Here is a 17,798-nt window from a genome sequence, read left to right on the forward strand (position 1 = left end):
TAGGTCAAGTATTATGGCTTATCTCTTTAGCCTCTTTTAACCTGGAACTTTTGTAAAGCCTTTGTCTTTTTTTTTTCCCAAAGTAAACATTTAAAAGCTTTTAATAGCAACTTGGTATTATCATGATGTCTAAGCACATGATTAAAAAAAAAAGAAATTCAGTTTTATTGTATTTTATTTTTGGCTGTAATAGATTGGCAGTTTAAAAGATAGTCCATCTCAGATAGTTTCAGAAGTACTATGTTAGACCTTCTTATTCTATTTTTTTGTCTCAAGTGGTCTTACAGATTTTCTTTTTTCTTTTTTTTATTATAGTATAGCAGTTTACAATGTTGTGTCAGTTTTTCTTTTTAAAAAAATTTTTTTATTGGCATATTTTACAATGTGTTACTTTCTGGTGTACAGAACAGTGATTCAGTTATACATACGTATATATTCCTTTTCCTATTCTTTTTCACTATAGGCTATTACAAAGTATTGAATATAGTTCCCTGTGCTGTACAGTGTGACCTTGCTGTTTATCTGTTTTATAAGTAGTAGTGTGTATCTGCAAATCCTGAGGGATAAATTGAGAATTTGGGATTTGCAGATACAAGCCTTTATCTTTCAGACATTGACATGTTCAAGCATATAGTTCTCTCCCTCCATTTCTACCACATTTCTTATTGGGTGTTTGTTTTCTCCTAATTAAATTTAGGTTATGCATTCTTAGCCACAGATGACATTGTGTCCTTCTCTGGGTATTGTACACAATGTCTATGGACCCCTCATAGGTTGATGTTAAGTTGTCCGATTTCTGCACCCTTTCAGTTTTGAAGCATGTATCCTGCCCAGCACCGCCCCCTGCCAGCACCATTCAGCACCCACTGACTTTTGCTTTATCCAGTCTTTATCTTGATGGTTACAAAATAATGGTCTTTTTTTTATTTAAAAATATTTTTAATTGAAGTATAGTGGATATACAGTATTACATAAGTTACAGGTGCACTCAGGTGAACTTTTGAATCATTATCTGTGAGTGGGTGGGTAGGATATATGTGTTCTTTCTTTCTTTCTTTTTTTTTTTTTTCGAAGCATGACTATAACCATGAAAAAACTGCTTTTTACACTGAAATAGAATTTGCATTGTTGTCCACATCAGGCACACAGCAATTTTTCTATTTGAGTGTAGGTGTTGACAGATCTAAATACTTTTTGTCGTAAGTGGCATTTACAAATTTTAAAGTAATAATGATGTATGCAGAATGAGAATTTTAATGCTTTGAAAGTATATGGAATTTATTTTTCTTTTAAAAAGACAAGCTTTATGTTTACCATAAAAAAAAAAAAAACTATTTCTTAGGGCAGTTTTAGGTTCCCAGCAAGACTGTGTGGAAAGTACAGAGTATAATCTCCCTCCTCCCACAGATGCATAGCCTCTCCCACTATCAACAGACCCCACCAGAGTGGTACCCATGTTACCATCAGTGAGCCTACACTGACGTCATTATCACCCTAAATCCACAGTTCACATTACGATTCCCTCTTGGTATTGTACATCCCATGGGTTTGAACAAATGTATAATGACAGGTATCTACCATTGTAGTATCAGGCAGACTAGTTTCACTGCCCTAAAAAACCATCTGTCCTCTGCTGTTCATCCCTCTCCCCTCCCTTCCCCTGGCAACACGGATCTTTTTATTGTCTGCACAGTTTTTTCTTTCCCAGAATGCCATACAGGTGGAACTGTACAGTATGTAGCCTTTTCAGACTGGGTTCTTTCACTTAGTAATATGCACTTAAGGTTCCTCCACGTCTTGATGATTTGCTCACTCGTCTTTAGTGCTGAATAATATTTTATTGTCTGGATGTACCATAGTATTTTTTTATCCATTCACCTATTGAAGAGCATCTTGGATATTCCAAGTTTTTCAATTATGAACAAAGTTGCTGTAAACATTCATGTCCACTTCCTTGTGTGGACATGTTTTCAACTCATACCAAATGTGGGTATGAGAAAATAGCAAGGATACTTGCGTAAATGCCAAGGAGCATGATTGTTACTATACAAAAGTTCATGTGCCCGATGCACAGTGAGGCCAAGCAAACTGAAACATCGGAGTTTGCAGCAGAGAAAGGTTTGTTGCAGGGCGAAGTAAGGAGGATGTATGGCTCATGCTCAAAAAACTTGAATTCCCATATGATTTGGGGGGAGGAGCTGTTATAGGCAAAACTCGGGGTGAGGGCTGCAGGGTGTGACTTTATTCTGATTGGTTGGTGGTGAGGTAACAGGAAGGGGCTCCAGGAATCTTGTGCTCAGCCAGAAGTTCCCATCCTCCACCTGGGTGGGGCCTTAGTTCCTGCAGAAGAACTCAAAGAAATTGCTACGTATATTCCTTGAGGAACAGGACCCTGCGCCAAGGCTATGCTGTTGCTTCTTGACTGTTCCTCCCTTGTCTCTCTCGCCTGTTTAGCAACTGTTTGAACCTACCCTTTGGAACTCTGGGAAGGTCCAGGAGGCTGAATGAACCCTATTTCTTACAAACAAGAAACCAGGGATACAGGAAAGGATTTGTACCAGAGAGTGTTGCCGAAAGATCGGCCCCTGTCCCTGATGAGCCAAATAACCCAGAGACAAGGTCTTGGAGCTTAGAGGAAAAGAGGCACTTTTATTGCTTTGCCGGGCAAAGGGCGAGTACCTTCAAAGCTGAACCCACCTTGGAGATGGGGGTGGGGTGGTTTTACAGCCATGGCTCTAACAATAAAGCATTGATAACAAGCAACAGAATCATTTTCTCATCAGAAGACTTAGAATGGTGACATGATGCTTCCAGGCAACCAGTTCTACAGAGGCCAGCGGTTACATCTCATTATCTCGTAAGCACTCAAGTTGTGGTCTTCTTGGTAACTCAGGCTATTTTGTAAGGTTACAGTCCTGTGACCTTCTTGGAGAAGGACCCAGAGATCAAGTTTGATTATTACTTTCAATTACTGGAATAAAGTAGAAACAGTAATATCAGTAGCTTTAGTTTTAACAATGGGCCTGGAACTGTGAGTAGCAACCGGTCAGTTGACTGTTTTAAGGGCAATCATAAGAATAGCAACTGTTAGCCTAAGTGCGGCCATTTTACTAATCCTCCTTCAAGAGGACCCCAGAGGTGTCCTGCTGTTTCATGATTGCTGGGTCAGATGGTAAGAGCATGTGTAGTTTTGCAAGAAACTGCCAACTGTCTTCCCAAGTGGCTGTACCATTTTGCATTTCCCACATAAAACCATCTTTGAAGTCGGTTTATTCCCTTGTAAGCCAGTTGGAGGGATCAGGCTCTATGGTTGGAAATGATAGCTTTGTAATGGGAACGTGCGCGAGGTCCCCAGTTCTTGTTCTAACAATACTCAGGAAAATAAAATTCTTACAACCAAACCAACCCATGCCCAATTCCTGCCATGCCGTGGGCCTCTGTCGTGCAGTGTGAGTTTTGGATCGACTACTCCATGGAATGTTGTGTGGATGAGAGAAAAGCAGTTCAGGAGTTTAGCGGCAGTGTGGCCGTCATTTAGCCAGGGCTGGTTTTCCGCTTCCAGAGTGCTCGGGTTGGAAGAGGGACCCACTGGGGTGATGCTCAGGGCCTCCTGGGCTTTCCCTTGCAGGCTGGCGAGACGAGCGCGCCCTCTGTGACGAGCGCGGCGGCCCCCAGGGGGCGCCCTCGTCAGGGGCGCGGCCCGAGAGCGCCGCCAGTCTCCATCCAGCGATGGGGCAGAGGGAAGAGGAAGGCTGTGCCTCCAGGGCCTCTGTAGGGCTGTCCTTGACGGGCGGCGGCGCGCGCCATGCCCTGGTGGAGTAACCTCTGCTGTGAGTAGCGCGCGCCCCCCAGCGGCGGTTTGCCCCAGGGCCGGCGGGCGGGACCACGCAGAGGGACGCCGCCTTGCCCGGTAGTGTGTGCGTTTCCATCCTTCCTCCTTTCCCTTGCTTTGATCAAAGCACGGATGCTGGGACACGCCGTCCCGTGTCACCCAGAGGGGACGCCGCATGCAGCAGAGTCACCCTCTCGGCTCCACTACGGAGCCCCTGCTGCACCGGGCCCTGGTCCTGGCCCTGGCCGCAGGGATTGCTGAAGCCCCCGAGAGACAGGGCCTCATCTGGGCCCTGTGGAGCTGGTGCTCAAACCCTCCACTCTCAGAGTTCTGAACAGATTAAAACAGAGGCTCGAGCAAGGGAACTCCCAAGTGCAGGTTGCTTCTTGCCAGAAACAGACCCGTGAAGACAACGACTTGAAAGAGGCATGGGACTCGGGGTTGGGATAGAGATTGTGCGGGTGGGGTCACCTGGGAAGATCTCTGCCCAGGTGGCAGGGAGGAAGCATGGTAGAAAACGATACGGGCCTCAAAAAAAATCACAAGGATTTAGCAAGGCTGGAAAATGGCTCCCACTGGAGAGGCAGGAGGAGAGCAAAGTGGGAGATGAGGTGCGAGATGGAGCGGGCCTTGCCCCTCCGGCTGAGCACTGGGAGTGCATGGCCCAGTAATAGGTAAGGAGACTGAAAAACAGGATCTAGGTTTCACCTCGGGTCCTAGCCAGGTGGTGGGACATGGTTTGGGGCAGGATACACACGTACCTTTAAAGCACCGTTGTGCAAAGTTAGCTTGTAGCTTAGAAATGTAATTTGACCTTAGCTGCCAGGCTAGGTAGATTAGAAGACTATTCTCTAGGTTCTGGAGCCATTAGGGATGCTTGACGCTAGCTTCCTGATGTGATCAAAGGGATATTTCAGGAAACAGGACCTCTCTGTAAAGTCTACAGGCCCTGCCCCACGAAGGAGGCAAGTGGAAATCAGGGCTGAGTTGGGTGTGTCCAGCTTTGTGCACACAGCACAAACCAACAGGCCCTGCCCTGTCCGGAAGATTGTTCTGACAGTAGTAACTCTTAGGGTTACTTTGGTCACAAGATACTGCAGACCAGTTGTCCAGTTAGGATTTAAAATTGTCCTGTGATCCTAAATGCTTTTCTTTTTGTAATGGGTTCAGCCATGCATCACTATAAAGAGAACGTCTGAATATTGCTGCGCTGTAACGGAACCATCAATGGCTGTTTTGTTCTGCCAGTTGGCAGCTGTTATCCTTGTTTCCCGAGTTTTGACTGTAAACACTCCAGTCATCCCAGAGTTTAAAAAAAAAAAAACTGTTTCAAGTTGAAACAGACTTGGGAGCATGGAGGTGAAAAGGGGGTGAAATGGTGTGTATAACACCTGCTTTCTCCCACTATGTTAGCAAAATGCCTGCATTTTCTAATGGTTTCTAGAGAGGTTAATTCAGGGTTTTAGCTCATGCTAGCTGGCAGGGTATTTATGTGTGCATTACTAGTAAAATTGTAGTAGAATAGTGTTCATTATTGGGGTTTGACTTTTTTCTCTAGTGTATTTCCAATGATATCATTTGCCTAGAAGTACTTGTGGAAAATTCTCTCGTGAGTATGCTTTTATAATTGGGAAAATTTGTAAGGAACAGTTCATGGAAATGCACTTAAAGGAATTCATAGATTTCACTAAATAAGCTGGTTTATAATAGGAATAAATGGAAACGTATAGCATTTCCTTATTTCAGAAGATTATGCATACTTTTTAAAAACAATGAGGAGAGAGTATTCCTGAAAGACCCCAGCTTGAAAGGAGGGTCAGGATTGGCTACTCTGGACAGTCTAATCTCATATGTCTGACTTTTCCTTTCTCTTGGGATATCTCCCTTAACGTTTAACGTGGATCATAGTTTCTCCTTTATTGTTTATAAAGTCTAAAGTTGGTCACAAATGTTTATTTCAAAGTAATTTTTTTAATCACTGGGGGAGCTTCCCCCCAAACTTATTTATGAAAAATGTTTAGCATATGAAAAAGTTGAAAGAATGAGACAGTGAATATTATATACTTCTCCAGATTCCACAATAAACATTTTACCATCCTTAACCTTATCACATATCTACCCAACTATCCATCCCTCTGTCCATTCATGAGTCCATCTTCTTCTTTATGCATTTCAAAGTAAGTGGCAGGCATCAGGATGCTTCACCCGTAAACACTTGAGCATGTATAGCATTAACTAGGGTTCAGTGTTTGTTTCTCAAAGTGATTTTTTTAAAAAAGGAAAACGGAAAGGAGAATCCTTTAAGAAGGGTACTTCAAAGTAATGGAATTGGCTTTTCGTCAAACCTCCTTCTCTAAATGTTCAGTTCTCAGTATATTTTATTTTTATTTTTATTTTTAAAACACTACTTTAGATGCTGATGTCAGAGAAAATGACAGTTGGCTGATTCCCAAAACTCTTACCGAGACAACTGTGGCCCTGTCACCAAAGCCAAGGCCCTGCCCACCACTGTGGCGCCTGGGTGGGGTTAGAATACCTCCTCAGTATCCCTTCCTTCCTCTTTGCATAGAAGAGGCCCAGATAATCACAGGTTTTATCTCTCAATATCCCCAAATCTGGTTATGTTAAGGGGAGGAAAAAAAAAAAGCAAGGGAAAAAGGACTTCAGGTTAACTTACAGCGCAGTACAAGGCACAGTCAAACAGGGCTGTGCACATTTAACTTGCGTGGCACTTGGGACAGTTTTTCAGTGAACTTTTTAAGCTTCAGTTTCAAGATGAAACCCAATAAATATTATGGTGGAAATTTGTAGACATAGGTTTGTAATAGTTCACATAAAGAATAAAATTATTTTCGTGGGGAAATAAGATTATATAAATTGAAGGAATTTATGGATTTGGGGAGAAGCATATATACATTTCCAGATATTTCTCTATTTCCAGATATTGCTATGTTCTAAGCATTAGTATGGAAACTAGTTATAATTATTAAGTTTCATTTTGTGCAGCAGGCATTAAGTATATTTTCACAGCATTACTAGGACCTTTTTGTATGTCAATTTCTTTTTTTTTTATTTTTGCAATCTAGTATTATTATTAGCTTATTTTATTTTATTTTTTGTGGGAGGGGAATTAGGTTTATTTGTTTATTTATTTAATGGGGGTACTGGGGAATTGAACCCAGGACCTCGTGCATGCTAAGCACACACTCTATGACTTGAGTTGTACCCTCCTCACTTCTTGTCAAATTCAGTTAACTTTTTTTAAACCAAAACGTGGTCATAGTGTATATACTTTTGGTAACCTGCTTTTTTTTTCCTCAGTCCTGATTTCTACCCTTTCATTTCAGTAAAAATTCATCTCATCTACTCTCAAATCATACATTATCCCAAGAAGACTAAAAATGTCGCTGAGCTGGTTTGCTCTAACAGATACCCAACCCAAGATGGACCATGCCTAGCATCTCTGGTTGTCATATTTCTTAAATTTTTAAATTTAGTACCAAATCCCACCCTTTATCAAATCACATTTTACTTGCTTCCTTAACCCCTAACAATGTTAAAAATTCAAACCTACAGAAAAATATAATAAACACCCTTATACATTTAACATAATCACCATTCTTTGCTTTTTTTTTTTTTTTAACATTTTCTTTCCTCCCCTCTCTCCTCCTCCCCTACCCCCTCATTCTCTCTCCTTAAACTGTCTGAAAGTTACCTGCAGACAATCCGTTTATATTTAGGTTTGATTTTTGTCCTTTGTAACATGGATATTTCAGGCCAGACTAGTTATTTTATAGAACGTCCTTCAGTGTGGATTGTTGTCTGACTATTTCCACATGATTCAATTCTGTTAAACATTTTTGTCAGGGATACTATGTAGGTGATTTATTGGGCTTCTCAGTCAGGAAGCATGATGATGGTTTGGTCCCGTTGCTGGAGATGTTAAGTTTGATCACTTGGTTAAGTGATCTTAATCTGCCTGGCAGATTTTACCATCTCCTTTTGAAATGAAGTAATCTGTGTGTTGATACTCTAAAACTGTAAGTGTGCTGGCAGCATTTCAACCAAAGTTTTTAACATCTCTTGATCCTTGACTGAATGAGTTATTAAAACATGTTAATAAGTGTGATTTTCTGAGTCTAATGACAAACAGCCAACTTGGCTTTCCCAAATAAGGCAACCGCTTAAGCTACAGCCAGTCAAATAATTTCTTTGCTTTAGTTCCAAGTCTTGTCTATAAAAACTTTCCCCCTAACTCCTGCCTTCTTTTACTTGTTGGTTTCTGAATGGCTGGTTTTTGTTGTTGTTGTTGTCGTTAAACATTTTTTATTGATTTATAATCATTTTACAATGTTGTATCAAATTCCAGTGTAGAGCACAATTTTTCAGTTATACATGAACATGGCTGGTTTTGATGGTGATATGACTAGTTCCAAATGCATTCAGATATGACCACATTCAGAAGGTAACCATGCCGGTCATGAAACACTAATGCATTTATTTTATATATTGAGAAATTATTTTTATTTTTCTAAGCTACTGAAAAAGTCCAGTTCAATGGACCCTCCAGATGAAGTGAATTAAAACATTACTTTCTCCTCCCCAAATTAACCGCAAGAAAAAACCCATTTATGTTATTCCATTTAAGTGAACTGTTTGATGAGTGATACAAACACCTGTTTAGAAACAGTGATGCCCCACATTTTCAGGGCTGAACGGCTGTTTACCGTGGCCTGGGAAGAGTCTGGGCAGTTGTCTGTAAAAGAAAAGATAATTTTTAACTCCTGTCCTTAATAAATAATATATGACTTATGATGCAGTAGAATTCTAAAGAGAATGACTCTAAGGATCAAAGTGGAAGTTATATCTAAATTTATTGATTGACTTTTTTTCATAAAGAAGTACTCCCTGATCCTCATTTACTTTGTTAGTATCACTCTTGATTCATGGATTCTATTTTCACTCAATGTGTTATCACCCACCACTGTTGCCACTCTTTTTTTTTTTTTTTTTAACAATTCAAAGTTTGGCCAGCAGGAGCCCCTTTAAGCTGGCTCCAGTGTCCTTTTGATATGCGCTGCGCCCCTCTCCCCTACCCAAGCTTTTGAGCGCCTCCTTTTGCCACAAAATGTTACTTGTACTTTCCCTGACCCAGCCCCGAATTCCCCCAAGGAGCTCTGGTCCCTTTGGGAGTCTTGCTGAAGAGATCAGGTAGTTGTCACACAGAATGCCCCCCCTTTACGTTCTCCTAGGTACCTAGTTGGCTTACTTCTCTAATGCTCTATTTCCTATAAAATGGAAGTTACTGTAAAGGTTGATGGATTCTAGATCCTGGGTGTGATGTGTGATGCTGTTTTGTACACACCATCAGGTTGACCCACCCTTAGTGATGCTGTGGCCACTTACCTGTAACTAATTTTTTGAGTTGAGTAGTTGAGTTTGTTAAGTTGCCCTTTAAAGAGAATAGAACGAGAAGAGTAGTACCTCTGAATCTGAATTTTTAAAGGTCATTTGAAAGCTGCCTAATCTATTGAGATTTACAAATGCAGCTAAGACCCTTACCTGAGCCTGGAATTGTCTGACTGACGTTAAAGAAAGTATTCATTGGCTGTGTTTTTTAAATATTTAATTTTCTTGAATTGTTATCATTTTCTACTTTCCTCTCCCCCACCCTTCTCTCTCTCTCCCTCTCTCTCTCTTTTTCTGTTAATAGTTGGACAGAGAGAGTCTGAAGATGTGAGTGAAAGAGATTCAGACAAAGAGATGGCTGCTAACTCCGCGGTTGTTCCAGACGTGAAGGAGGGGCAGGAGGAAATGCCTGGGATGATGGAACAGATCCCTGCCTCCGAAAGCAATTTAGAGGAGCTGACACAGACCGCTGAGCCCCAGGCTAACGATGTGGGATTTAAGAAGGTGTTTAAGTTTGTCGGCTTCAAGTTCACTGTGAAAAAGGACAAGACCGAGAAGTCTGACACTGTCCAGCTCCTCACCGTCAAAAAGGATGAAGCTGAAGGGGCAGGAGGCTCCGACGGGGCTGGTGACCATCCGGAGCCCAGCCGGGAGACAGGGGAGGCCTCAACCTCTAAAGAAAGTGAACTGAAACAGTCCACAGAGAAACCCGAAGGGACGCCCGGAAGCGAGGAGACCCACACAGAAGTCTCTCCCCAAGCTGAGTCTGGTCCAGCAGCCGAGGAAGGCAAAGATGAAGGGGAAGAAAAACAAGAAAAAGAACCTGTGAAATCTCCAGACTCTCCAACTAGTCCAGTGGCCAGCGAAACGGCATCACCCTTCAAAAAATTCTTCACTCAAGGTTGGGCTGGCTGGCGGAAAAAGACCAGTTTTAGGAAGCCTAGGGAGGATGAGCTGGAGGCCTCGGAGAAGAAAAAGGAACAGGAGCCGGAAAAAGCTGACGCAGAAGAACAGGAAAAGACGGAAGAGCCCTCCGAGAAGCTGGAAGCTTCTGAGCAGCCGCAACCACAGGAGGCCCCCGAGCCGGCCCAGGATGCCAGGTTGTCGGCAGAGTATGAAAAAGTGGAGCTGCCCCTCGAAGACCAAGCGCACGCCCCTCCCGAAGAGAAACCCGCCCCTTTAGCAACAGAAGTGTTCGATGAAAAAGTCGAGATTGTCGCCGAAGTCCATGTCAGCACTGCGGAGAAGGAAACGGAGGAGCAGCAGGCCCAGGTAGAAGAAGCAGTAGAATCCTCGCCGCCTGAAACCCACGCTGAACTTCCGGAAGCCGAGCCCACGGAGGAGCCGCCGAAGACGGAGGAAGATGCGGGTGTCCTCGGCGGGGACCTCTCCCAGCCGGCAGCACCCAGCGAGGATGGGAAGGCGCCGTCCACACCCCCCGAGGGCACTGTAAGCGAGGTGGAAATGCTGTCATCACAAGAGAGAATTAAGGTGCAAGGAAGCCCTTTAAAGAAACTGTTCACTAGCAGTGGCTTAAAAAAGCTTTCTGGAAAGAAACACAAAGGGAAGAGAGGCGGAGGAGATGAGGAGTCAGGAGAGCAGCACCCAAGTTCGGCAGATTCCCCGGACAGTCCCGAGGAACCGAAGGGCGAGAGCTCGGCTTCGTCCCCCGAGGAGCCCGAGGAGATCACGTGTCTGGAGAAGGGCGTGGCCGATGTGCCCCCGGACGCAGAGGCGGAGGAAGGGACCACTTCGGACGGAGAGAAAAAGAGGGAAGGTGTCACCCCCTGGGCATCTTTCAAAAAGATGGTGACGCCCAAGAAACGGGTGAGAAGGCTCTCTGAAAGTGATAAGGAGGACGAGGTGGACAAGGTGGACAAGGTCAAGAGCGCCACCCTGTCTTCCACGGAGAGCGCAGCCTCGGAAACGCAGGAAGAGGTGAAAGGGAACGGGGAGGAGCAGAAGCCGGAAGAGCCGAAGCGCAGGGTTGACACCTCGGTGTCCTGGGAAGCGTTAATTTGTGTGGGGTCATCCAAGAAGAGAGCAAGAAAAGCCTCTTCCTCCGACGAGGAAGGGGGCCCCAAAGCCCTGGGAGGAGACAGCCAGAAACCAGAGGAAGCAGGAAGAGACAAAGAGGCGGGGCCAGACTTGTCCCAAGTCCAGGATCAAGGACCAGGAGCTTCCTCCCCCGAGCAGGCCGGCAGCCCCTCCGAAGGGGAGGGAGTTTCCACCTGGGAGTCCTTTAAAAGATTAGTCACCTCGAGAAAAAAGTCCAAGTCAAAACTGGAAGAGAAGAGCGAAGACTCGGTAGCTGGATCTGGCGTAGAACCTCCAGCCTCAGATGCTGAACCGGGGAAAGAAGAGTCTTGGGTTTCCATTAGGAAGTTTATTCCCGGACGAAGGAAGAAAAGGTCGGATGGGAAACAGGAGCAAGCCGCGGCTGAAGATACAGGGCCGACGGAGGGCAACGAAGACGATTCCGACGTCCCGGCCGTGGTACCGCTGTCCGAGTACGATGCGGCGGAAAGGGAGAAAACCGAAGCCCAGCAGGCCGAGAAAAGTGAGGAGCAGCCCGAGCAGAGGGAGCTCGATAAGAGCGTGGTCCACCCGGTGACCGGCGCTGTGGTTGACGGTGCAAGGGCCGTTAGCAGCATCGAAGAAAGGGCGCCTTCTTGGATCTCTGCCTCAGTGACAGAACCTCTTGAAGAATCAGAAGACGAAGCCAAAGCACCAACTGAGGAGGTGTTTGAAAGAGAAGTCGCTGAGGAGGAGGCTTCCCCCATCGTTTCCAAAACTCTGCCGGGGAGCCAGGAGGCCGGTGATGACACGCTCGTCAGTGAGGTGGAACTGATGTCTGAAGCCGTGATGGCCGCAGAAGCTACGGAGGAAGCAACAGAAGCCTCTGGGGCTGAAGAGACCGCCGACATGGTTTCAGCTGTTTCCCGGTTAACCGAATCTCCCGACACCACAGAGGAAGCAACGCCGGTTCAGGAGGTGGAGGTGCCAGACGTAGAAGACCAAGAGAGGCGGACTCAGGAGGTGCTGCAGGCAGTTGCAGAAAAAGTTCGAGAAGAATCCCAGCTGCCTGATGGCAGAGGGCCGGAAGACACCATCCAGACAACGCACAAGATAGAATCAAAAATCCCTGAGGAGGTGGGAGAAGCAGAAGAGGATACTCACAGGCTGAATCTGGAGGAGGAGATGGAGGTTGTCTCGAAAGTACATATACAGGAAACTGACACCGAGGCTCTGACCCTAGGGAAGGGAATTGGACAGGCCACCTCAGAAAGCTTGGGGAAGGTTTCTCCAGGCACAGAGAGTGCAGAGTCCAGTGAGCTTACAACCACAGAAATGGTGGTTGGGGTAAAATCAGAGACTGTTCCAGAACAGGCTGTTGCTCCTGACTCAGCTGAAACCCTTACAGAGAGTGAGACCAATGGAGGCACCCCAGTAGCAGAGTTTGAAGCTCCAAATGTAATGGAGCAGGACAAGATCATGGAAATCCATGAAGACCAGGAGGTTGCATCTGGTACCCAATCCCAGGTCACGGAAGATGGGGCAGTTCCTGTGCTGAAACAGATGCCTCCAGCACCTTCCAGTTTTCAGTCCCAGGAAGACAAACATTCAGAAGTGGAAGAGGTTCTAGAACATACAGATAAAGAGGTATCAGTGGAAACTGTACACGTTCTTTCAAAGACTGAGGTGATTCAGGAGGCTGGAGGATGTGCTGACGAGCAAGGTGGAGACGAACCATTTGTCGAAGGACCTGCAGCGTCTGCTGACACAGAAGTAACAGTCGGTCAGAAACAGGTCACTGAAGTTGCCCTTGAGGACGAAGTTCCCAAAGAAGCTGAGTTTCAAAAGGGTGATAATATTGAACTCCAGAGCCATGCTAAGTCTCTTCCAACCCCAGTGGAGAGCGAGATGGTCGTTCACGTAGGAAGGGAGAAAATGGAAGCAAAGCCCACCCAAGTGAGTGAAGAGAGCCTTGAGCAACAGCCCGCTGTTACCGTCTGTGAAGAGCTCAGTAAGCAGCTGGTGCAGGAGGTTACCGTAACCGTCATAGACGGGGAAAAGGAAGTTATCCGCTTTGAAGAAAGTTCTTCTCTGCTCGTTCAAGAGGAAGTGGCACGTGTGGAAATTCAGGTGCAGAGCTCTGAGGCATCATTAGCTCTAACAGCTGCAGCAGTGGAGAAGGTCTTAGGAGAAGCTATCAAGGTTTTAGAAACAGCAGAAACTTTGGAATCTGCAGATGCACCTTCAGTACCAGAAGAAACATCCTCTGAAAAAGATGACGACCTCCCTGCTCAGCTGGCAGAAGACGTAGTGCCCACAAGGACTGAATCACAGGCAGAATCAACACCGGTGATCGTATCTGTTACCCCCGAAGAGGGCATCCGTGCTGACCTCCAAGGTGACGAAAGCACATCACAGAAAAGGGAGTCAGATGAAGGCAGTGAGCAGGTTGGTTGTCAGGAAGTCAGGGTGAGTGGAACAAGAGAGGAAGATTTAAAGGCGGAAAATGAGGTTTTGGAACTTGAGACCGAGGGCAGCAAACTCGTACAGAACGTCATTCAGGCAGTTGTTGACCAGCTGGGAAGTACCGAAGAAACAGCCACGGATTTCCAGACCCAGACTCCACTGACAGAAACCCACAGCCAGGAAGCAGGGCAGAAGATTGAGAAGGAAGAAAGCAAACTTCAGGCCTCCGGAGTGGATGAAATGCAAACCATTGCCGCCAAAGAGGAGTCTGCGCTAAGCACTGAGGACCCCACACATCCAGATGTTTCCAAAGATGTGAATGAAGCTTTGGAGCAGATGGTAGCCATGAAGGTAGAAAGTTCCAGAGTAAATGACCAGCAGCTTGAAGAGGTGACTCACCCGACTGAGGACGAGAGAGAGGCCCCTGGAACAGCATCTTTGCCAGAAGACAATGGAGGTGCCGGGGTTGGAGAAAGAACAGAGAAGTCCCCGCTTGAATCCCAGGAAGATGGAGAAGGTGGTGCTGTGGATGACCCCGGGAACCAAAGCTCAGCCCTGGAAGATGCTGAGGCCACCAGGGGCCCAACCAGAGAGTCCCCGGATACAAATGGACCCAAACTGAAAGAGAAGGGAGATGGCCAGGAAGTTGAATTACAGGAAGAAAAAGTGCAGAGCAAGTCAGAAAAAGAAATCAAAACACAAACACAGAAGGAGACACAGAACCAAGAGGGAGAACCAGGAACACCTGAACCCACAGAATCCTAAAACATCGTGTAAGTAACTTCCTCTTCTTCTAAAGTGACTTTTTCCTTCTTTTCTGCCATTTGATGGCAGATTTGCTATAAGAGGAGCAGGAATTTAAATGATGACAATTTTAGGCAGAACCTTCATCTGGGAAGATAACCATCAATCAGACTAGGAATCCAGGTTAGTTTCCTTTTTCTCATTGACGTGCTTTTCAATCTAATGGTATCATGAAAGTAATGACTTCGCTTTACCCACAATGTGACTGCTTTAGAAGAAAATAAAGGGGCCTGTGTGTGCATACAAGTGTGCATTTGTGTGTGTGTTTGGCTCAAAGATTCAAGAAGTATGTCGTGGTCACTGAGCACCACACCAGCTATTTTTTTTTTTATAACAACTAGAAGTGCGGTGTAGTTTTATATGATACTATTTGAAATTTAGTTTAAAGCTTTCTAGGAAAAAATAGATTTTTTTCCTGCAGTAGGAGCAAGCATTTAAAAAAATCTTCAGTGCATATGACAGGCCTGATTGTTGGTGTTCTGGTAGCAGAGCACACTGTATTATGGCCCCTCCCCATCTTTCCTTCTTTCTTACAGAGTTAAACTGTGATTTGGGGTTCCCAGTTGCTGCAGCTCACTTGCACAACTCTTCTGGTGTTGAAGGAATGAGGGAGGGAACAGATTTTATTTACCTTTTTTTCCAGTGACAGATTTTTTTAATGATTTTATTGACTATTGAATCTGACTTCCTTCTACAGTTAACCTGGTGTGTTTGCAAGCCCAGAATGTGAAGACAGGTAGAGAAGAAAATGAACGCCGCCGACGAGACTCAAGACCAATTATTTCAGAATTTTGAGACCCAAAGAAGAGGCACATCACCTGCTCTCATTTCCAGAGAACCCCTGACAATCCTGACGCTTCATCAGGAGCTAGAACCAGTTAACATCTCCTGTTTTCAAGATCGCTCTTACGAATTTCCCTTGACACCATATAATGTTTCCGATTTAAATTTAAGGTCCTAAAAACCTGGAACTGGAGTTGGCAATATCTAGTTCTGCTTCTCAAACTGGAGTATCATTCTTTATGTATTTATATGTATGTTTTAAGTAATCCTCCTTCTGTATCTACTGTATATTTTTTTCTTAATGTTTAAGGAAATGTACAATATAGCGCATTCCTCTTGTATCACACGATAAACGACGGGGCACGCAGCCACGGTGAAGTCCTGGGAAGCCTTACACCTTAGTTAGAACCTGTGAAAACAGAGCTTCCTAGAAATAACATTCCTGCTCAGAAGCTACAGTTCTTATTTTAAAATTCACTAAGGATTAGGCCTATGCATAGTATTACTCTGAAATTGGTCTCTTTCCTATTATGCACAGTGTGCTAAAAATATAAAGCATTTTTAGGGGGGAGGAGAGCATACAGAACGTTCCATTGTTACTGTGAAATTTTTCTTTCTAGCCTCCAGTGGAGGTTGGAAGGAAGTTTTTTCAGTAGCAGATTAAGTTTAAGTCTTTTCTCCTAATTGTTGTGGTTGTTGGGACAGATGAGTGTGCTTAATCTTGAGGCAAAGTAATAAAATGTTTTTCATCTTATCAAGAAGAGAATTGACTGTTGTAAGTCTTTTGAGTCTTCTCTTCTGTGCTGGGCCATGCTCACACATAGCCTGAAATAAGCCAGGTTCTCTACAAATGGTATTTTGAGAGATGCCGGATTATGTCTGTGCCATATTTGTGCCCACTCTTTTAAGAACAATGTAACATTATGTTCATTTGGATAAATTGTGATTTGACAACTGATTCAAATAAAATATTTGCTTCACTTAGATTTGCTGGATTTATTAGGTACTAGGAAGCCTGGGACATATGTTCACTGCGTTCTAAAAGCAGATAAGCTAGAAATTTCTCATGTCACTATGTGACGTTACCACTTTACACCGATTTGAGTTGGGGTTCAGAGGCGATCATCAGCAGAGCAGGATCCTCTGAAATAAACCAGGAGTGGTTCGGATTGACAGTACTGGTACAATGCTACCATCTGGTGGTGCCTTCCTGAAAAAAAGTCAATTTTCTCTGTTAATATTTGTTAATGACGTCTCTAGAAAGAAATTTTAAGAAGGCTTCGTAATGAAAATGCCTTGCCTAACCAGTGATCCTGGAAAAGTTTTTTAAGTGTTAAAATGATTTATGATTCAAGCTAATGTATAAAGAATTCTCTCAATTGCCACGCAAAGAACAGTCAGTGACCTAGTAAAGTTCCACTTTTTCACATGTAGAACTGGCCTGCTATATATGCTTCTAAAACTTTACTTAAACTTAGTACTCCAGTTTGTGAACTTAAATTTTAACTGCCAATTATTTTAAAGCATAACATTCTAGAAAATGTAGAATGATCTTTGCAGAAAGACAGTTTGCTGTTAAAACTGGAAAGTAGTTTCTCTTAAACCAACAAACCTGACTACAATAAAAAATCGGCCGTATTAGAAAGACACCTCGTAACAGCGTATGGCCTTGTAGTTGGAAAACGTTTAATATCCTTTTAGGAGTTATTCTCCCATATAATAGCCACCTGTGCTTCATTACTAAATTTAAAAATCCCCAGAATAAAAAAAAAATTCTCTGATCTAAAGCTCTCTCTTTTGCCAAGTTGAGACTAAAACAATCCAAGTGCTGGTGTCAATTTTTGAAGATCAGTTAAATATTGGATCTGACAGCAATTTGTAAGGCGTTGACTACACTTCCAAATTTCCACTGAATTCCTCCCCCTGGCAGGAAGAAACTTTGTGCTATTCTGAACAGACTAAAGGTTTGTGTAGTTTGTAGTAAACTTTCGTTTTTTGGTTTAAATTCCATCCTGCCACTTCATCCTATTTGTATTTGGTCTTTTCTTCACCACGCGGCCAGGTCCTTCTGGCCATCACAATGGGTTTTCCAGTGGAGGTTGCTTCGTGGCTGTGTTCCTGAAGTGCCCTGGATTACTTGTGTACAAACTCTGTACCTGCGTCCGATAAGCAGCATTGTTTTATTTACAAGAGGAATGCTCTTAACAGTAGCATGAAATACAATTCTGTATTATAATTCTGAAGCTGCTGTTAATTTGTGACATACCTAATAATCCAATGTAAACTGCAGAAGTTGGAGCAAGTGCCTAAATTTTGCTACTTTTGGCATTACTGTGGAGCCATGTACAATAGAAAGCAATGCAAGACTTGTAAACTCTCGCCATTTCTTGTAATTGAAGACCATAAAATGTTCCCCTCAGGGTCTTTTGCTAATGCTACGGTGAGCTGTCTGTCTCTGTTACACAGATACTCTGTTCTGGGATCTTCC

The 17,798-nt window shown here is 44.1% G+C and overlaps 1 protein-coding gene across 4 annotated transcripts in view; it reads left to right on the top strand.

Moving 5' to 3' along the window:
- Window positions 1–16,294, top strand: part of AKAP12 (A-kinase anchoring protein 12) — a 90,416-nt gene extending 74,122 nt beyond the window's left edge. For 2 of the 4 annotated variants that reach the window (XM_015246955.3, XM_072966037.1), the window contains 2 exons: window positions 9,546–14,496; window positions 15,225–16,294. In XM_015246955.3, the coding sequence (XP_015102441.2) occupies window positions 9,546–14,488 (4,943 nt within the window). In that variant the 3' untranslated portion in view covers window positions 14,489–14,496; window positions 15,225–16,294. Of the gene's footprint in view, window positions 1–3,730; window positions 3,831–3,859; window positions 3,911–9,545; window positions 14,497–15,224 lie in introns of those variants that run through there. The other 2 variants (XM_072966036.1, XM_072966039.1) reach the window with 2 other exon arrangements.
- Window positions 16,295–17,798: the final 1,504 nt, after the last annotated feature.

This window comes from Vicugna pacos, chromosome 8 (genome assembly GCF_048564905.1).
Source record: "Vicugna pacos chromosome 8, VicPac4, whole genome shotgun sequence".
In the NCBI taxonomy this organism is placed as follows: Eukaryota; Metazoa; Chordata; class Mammalia; order Artiodactyla; family Camelidae; genus Vicugna; species Vicugna pacos.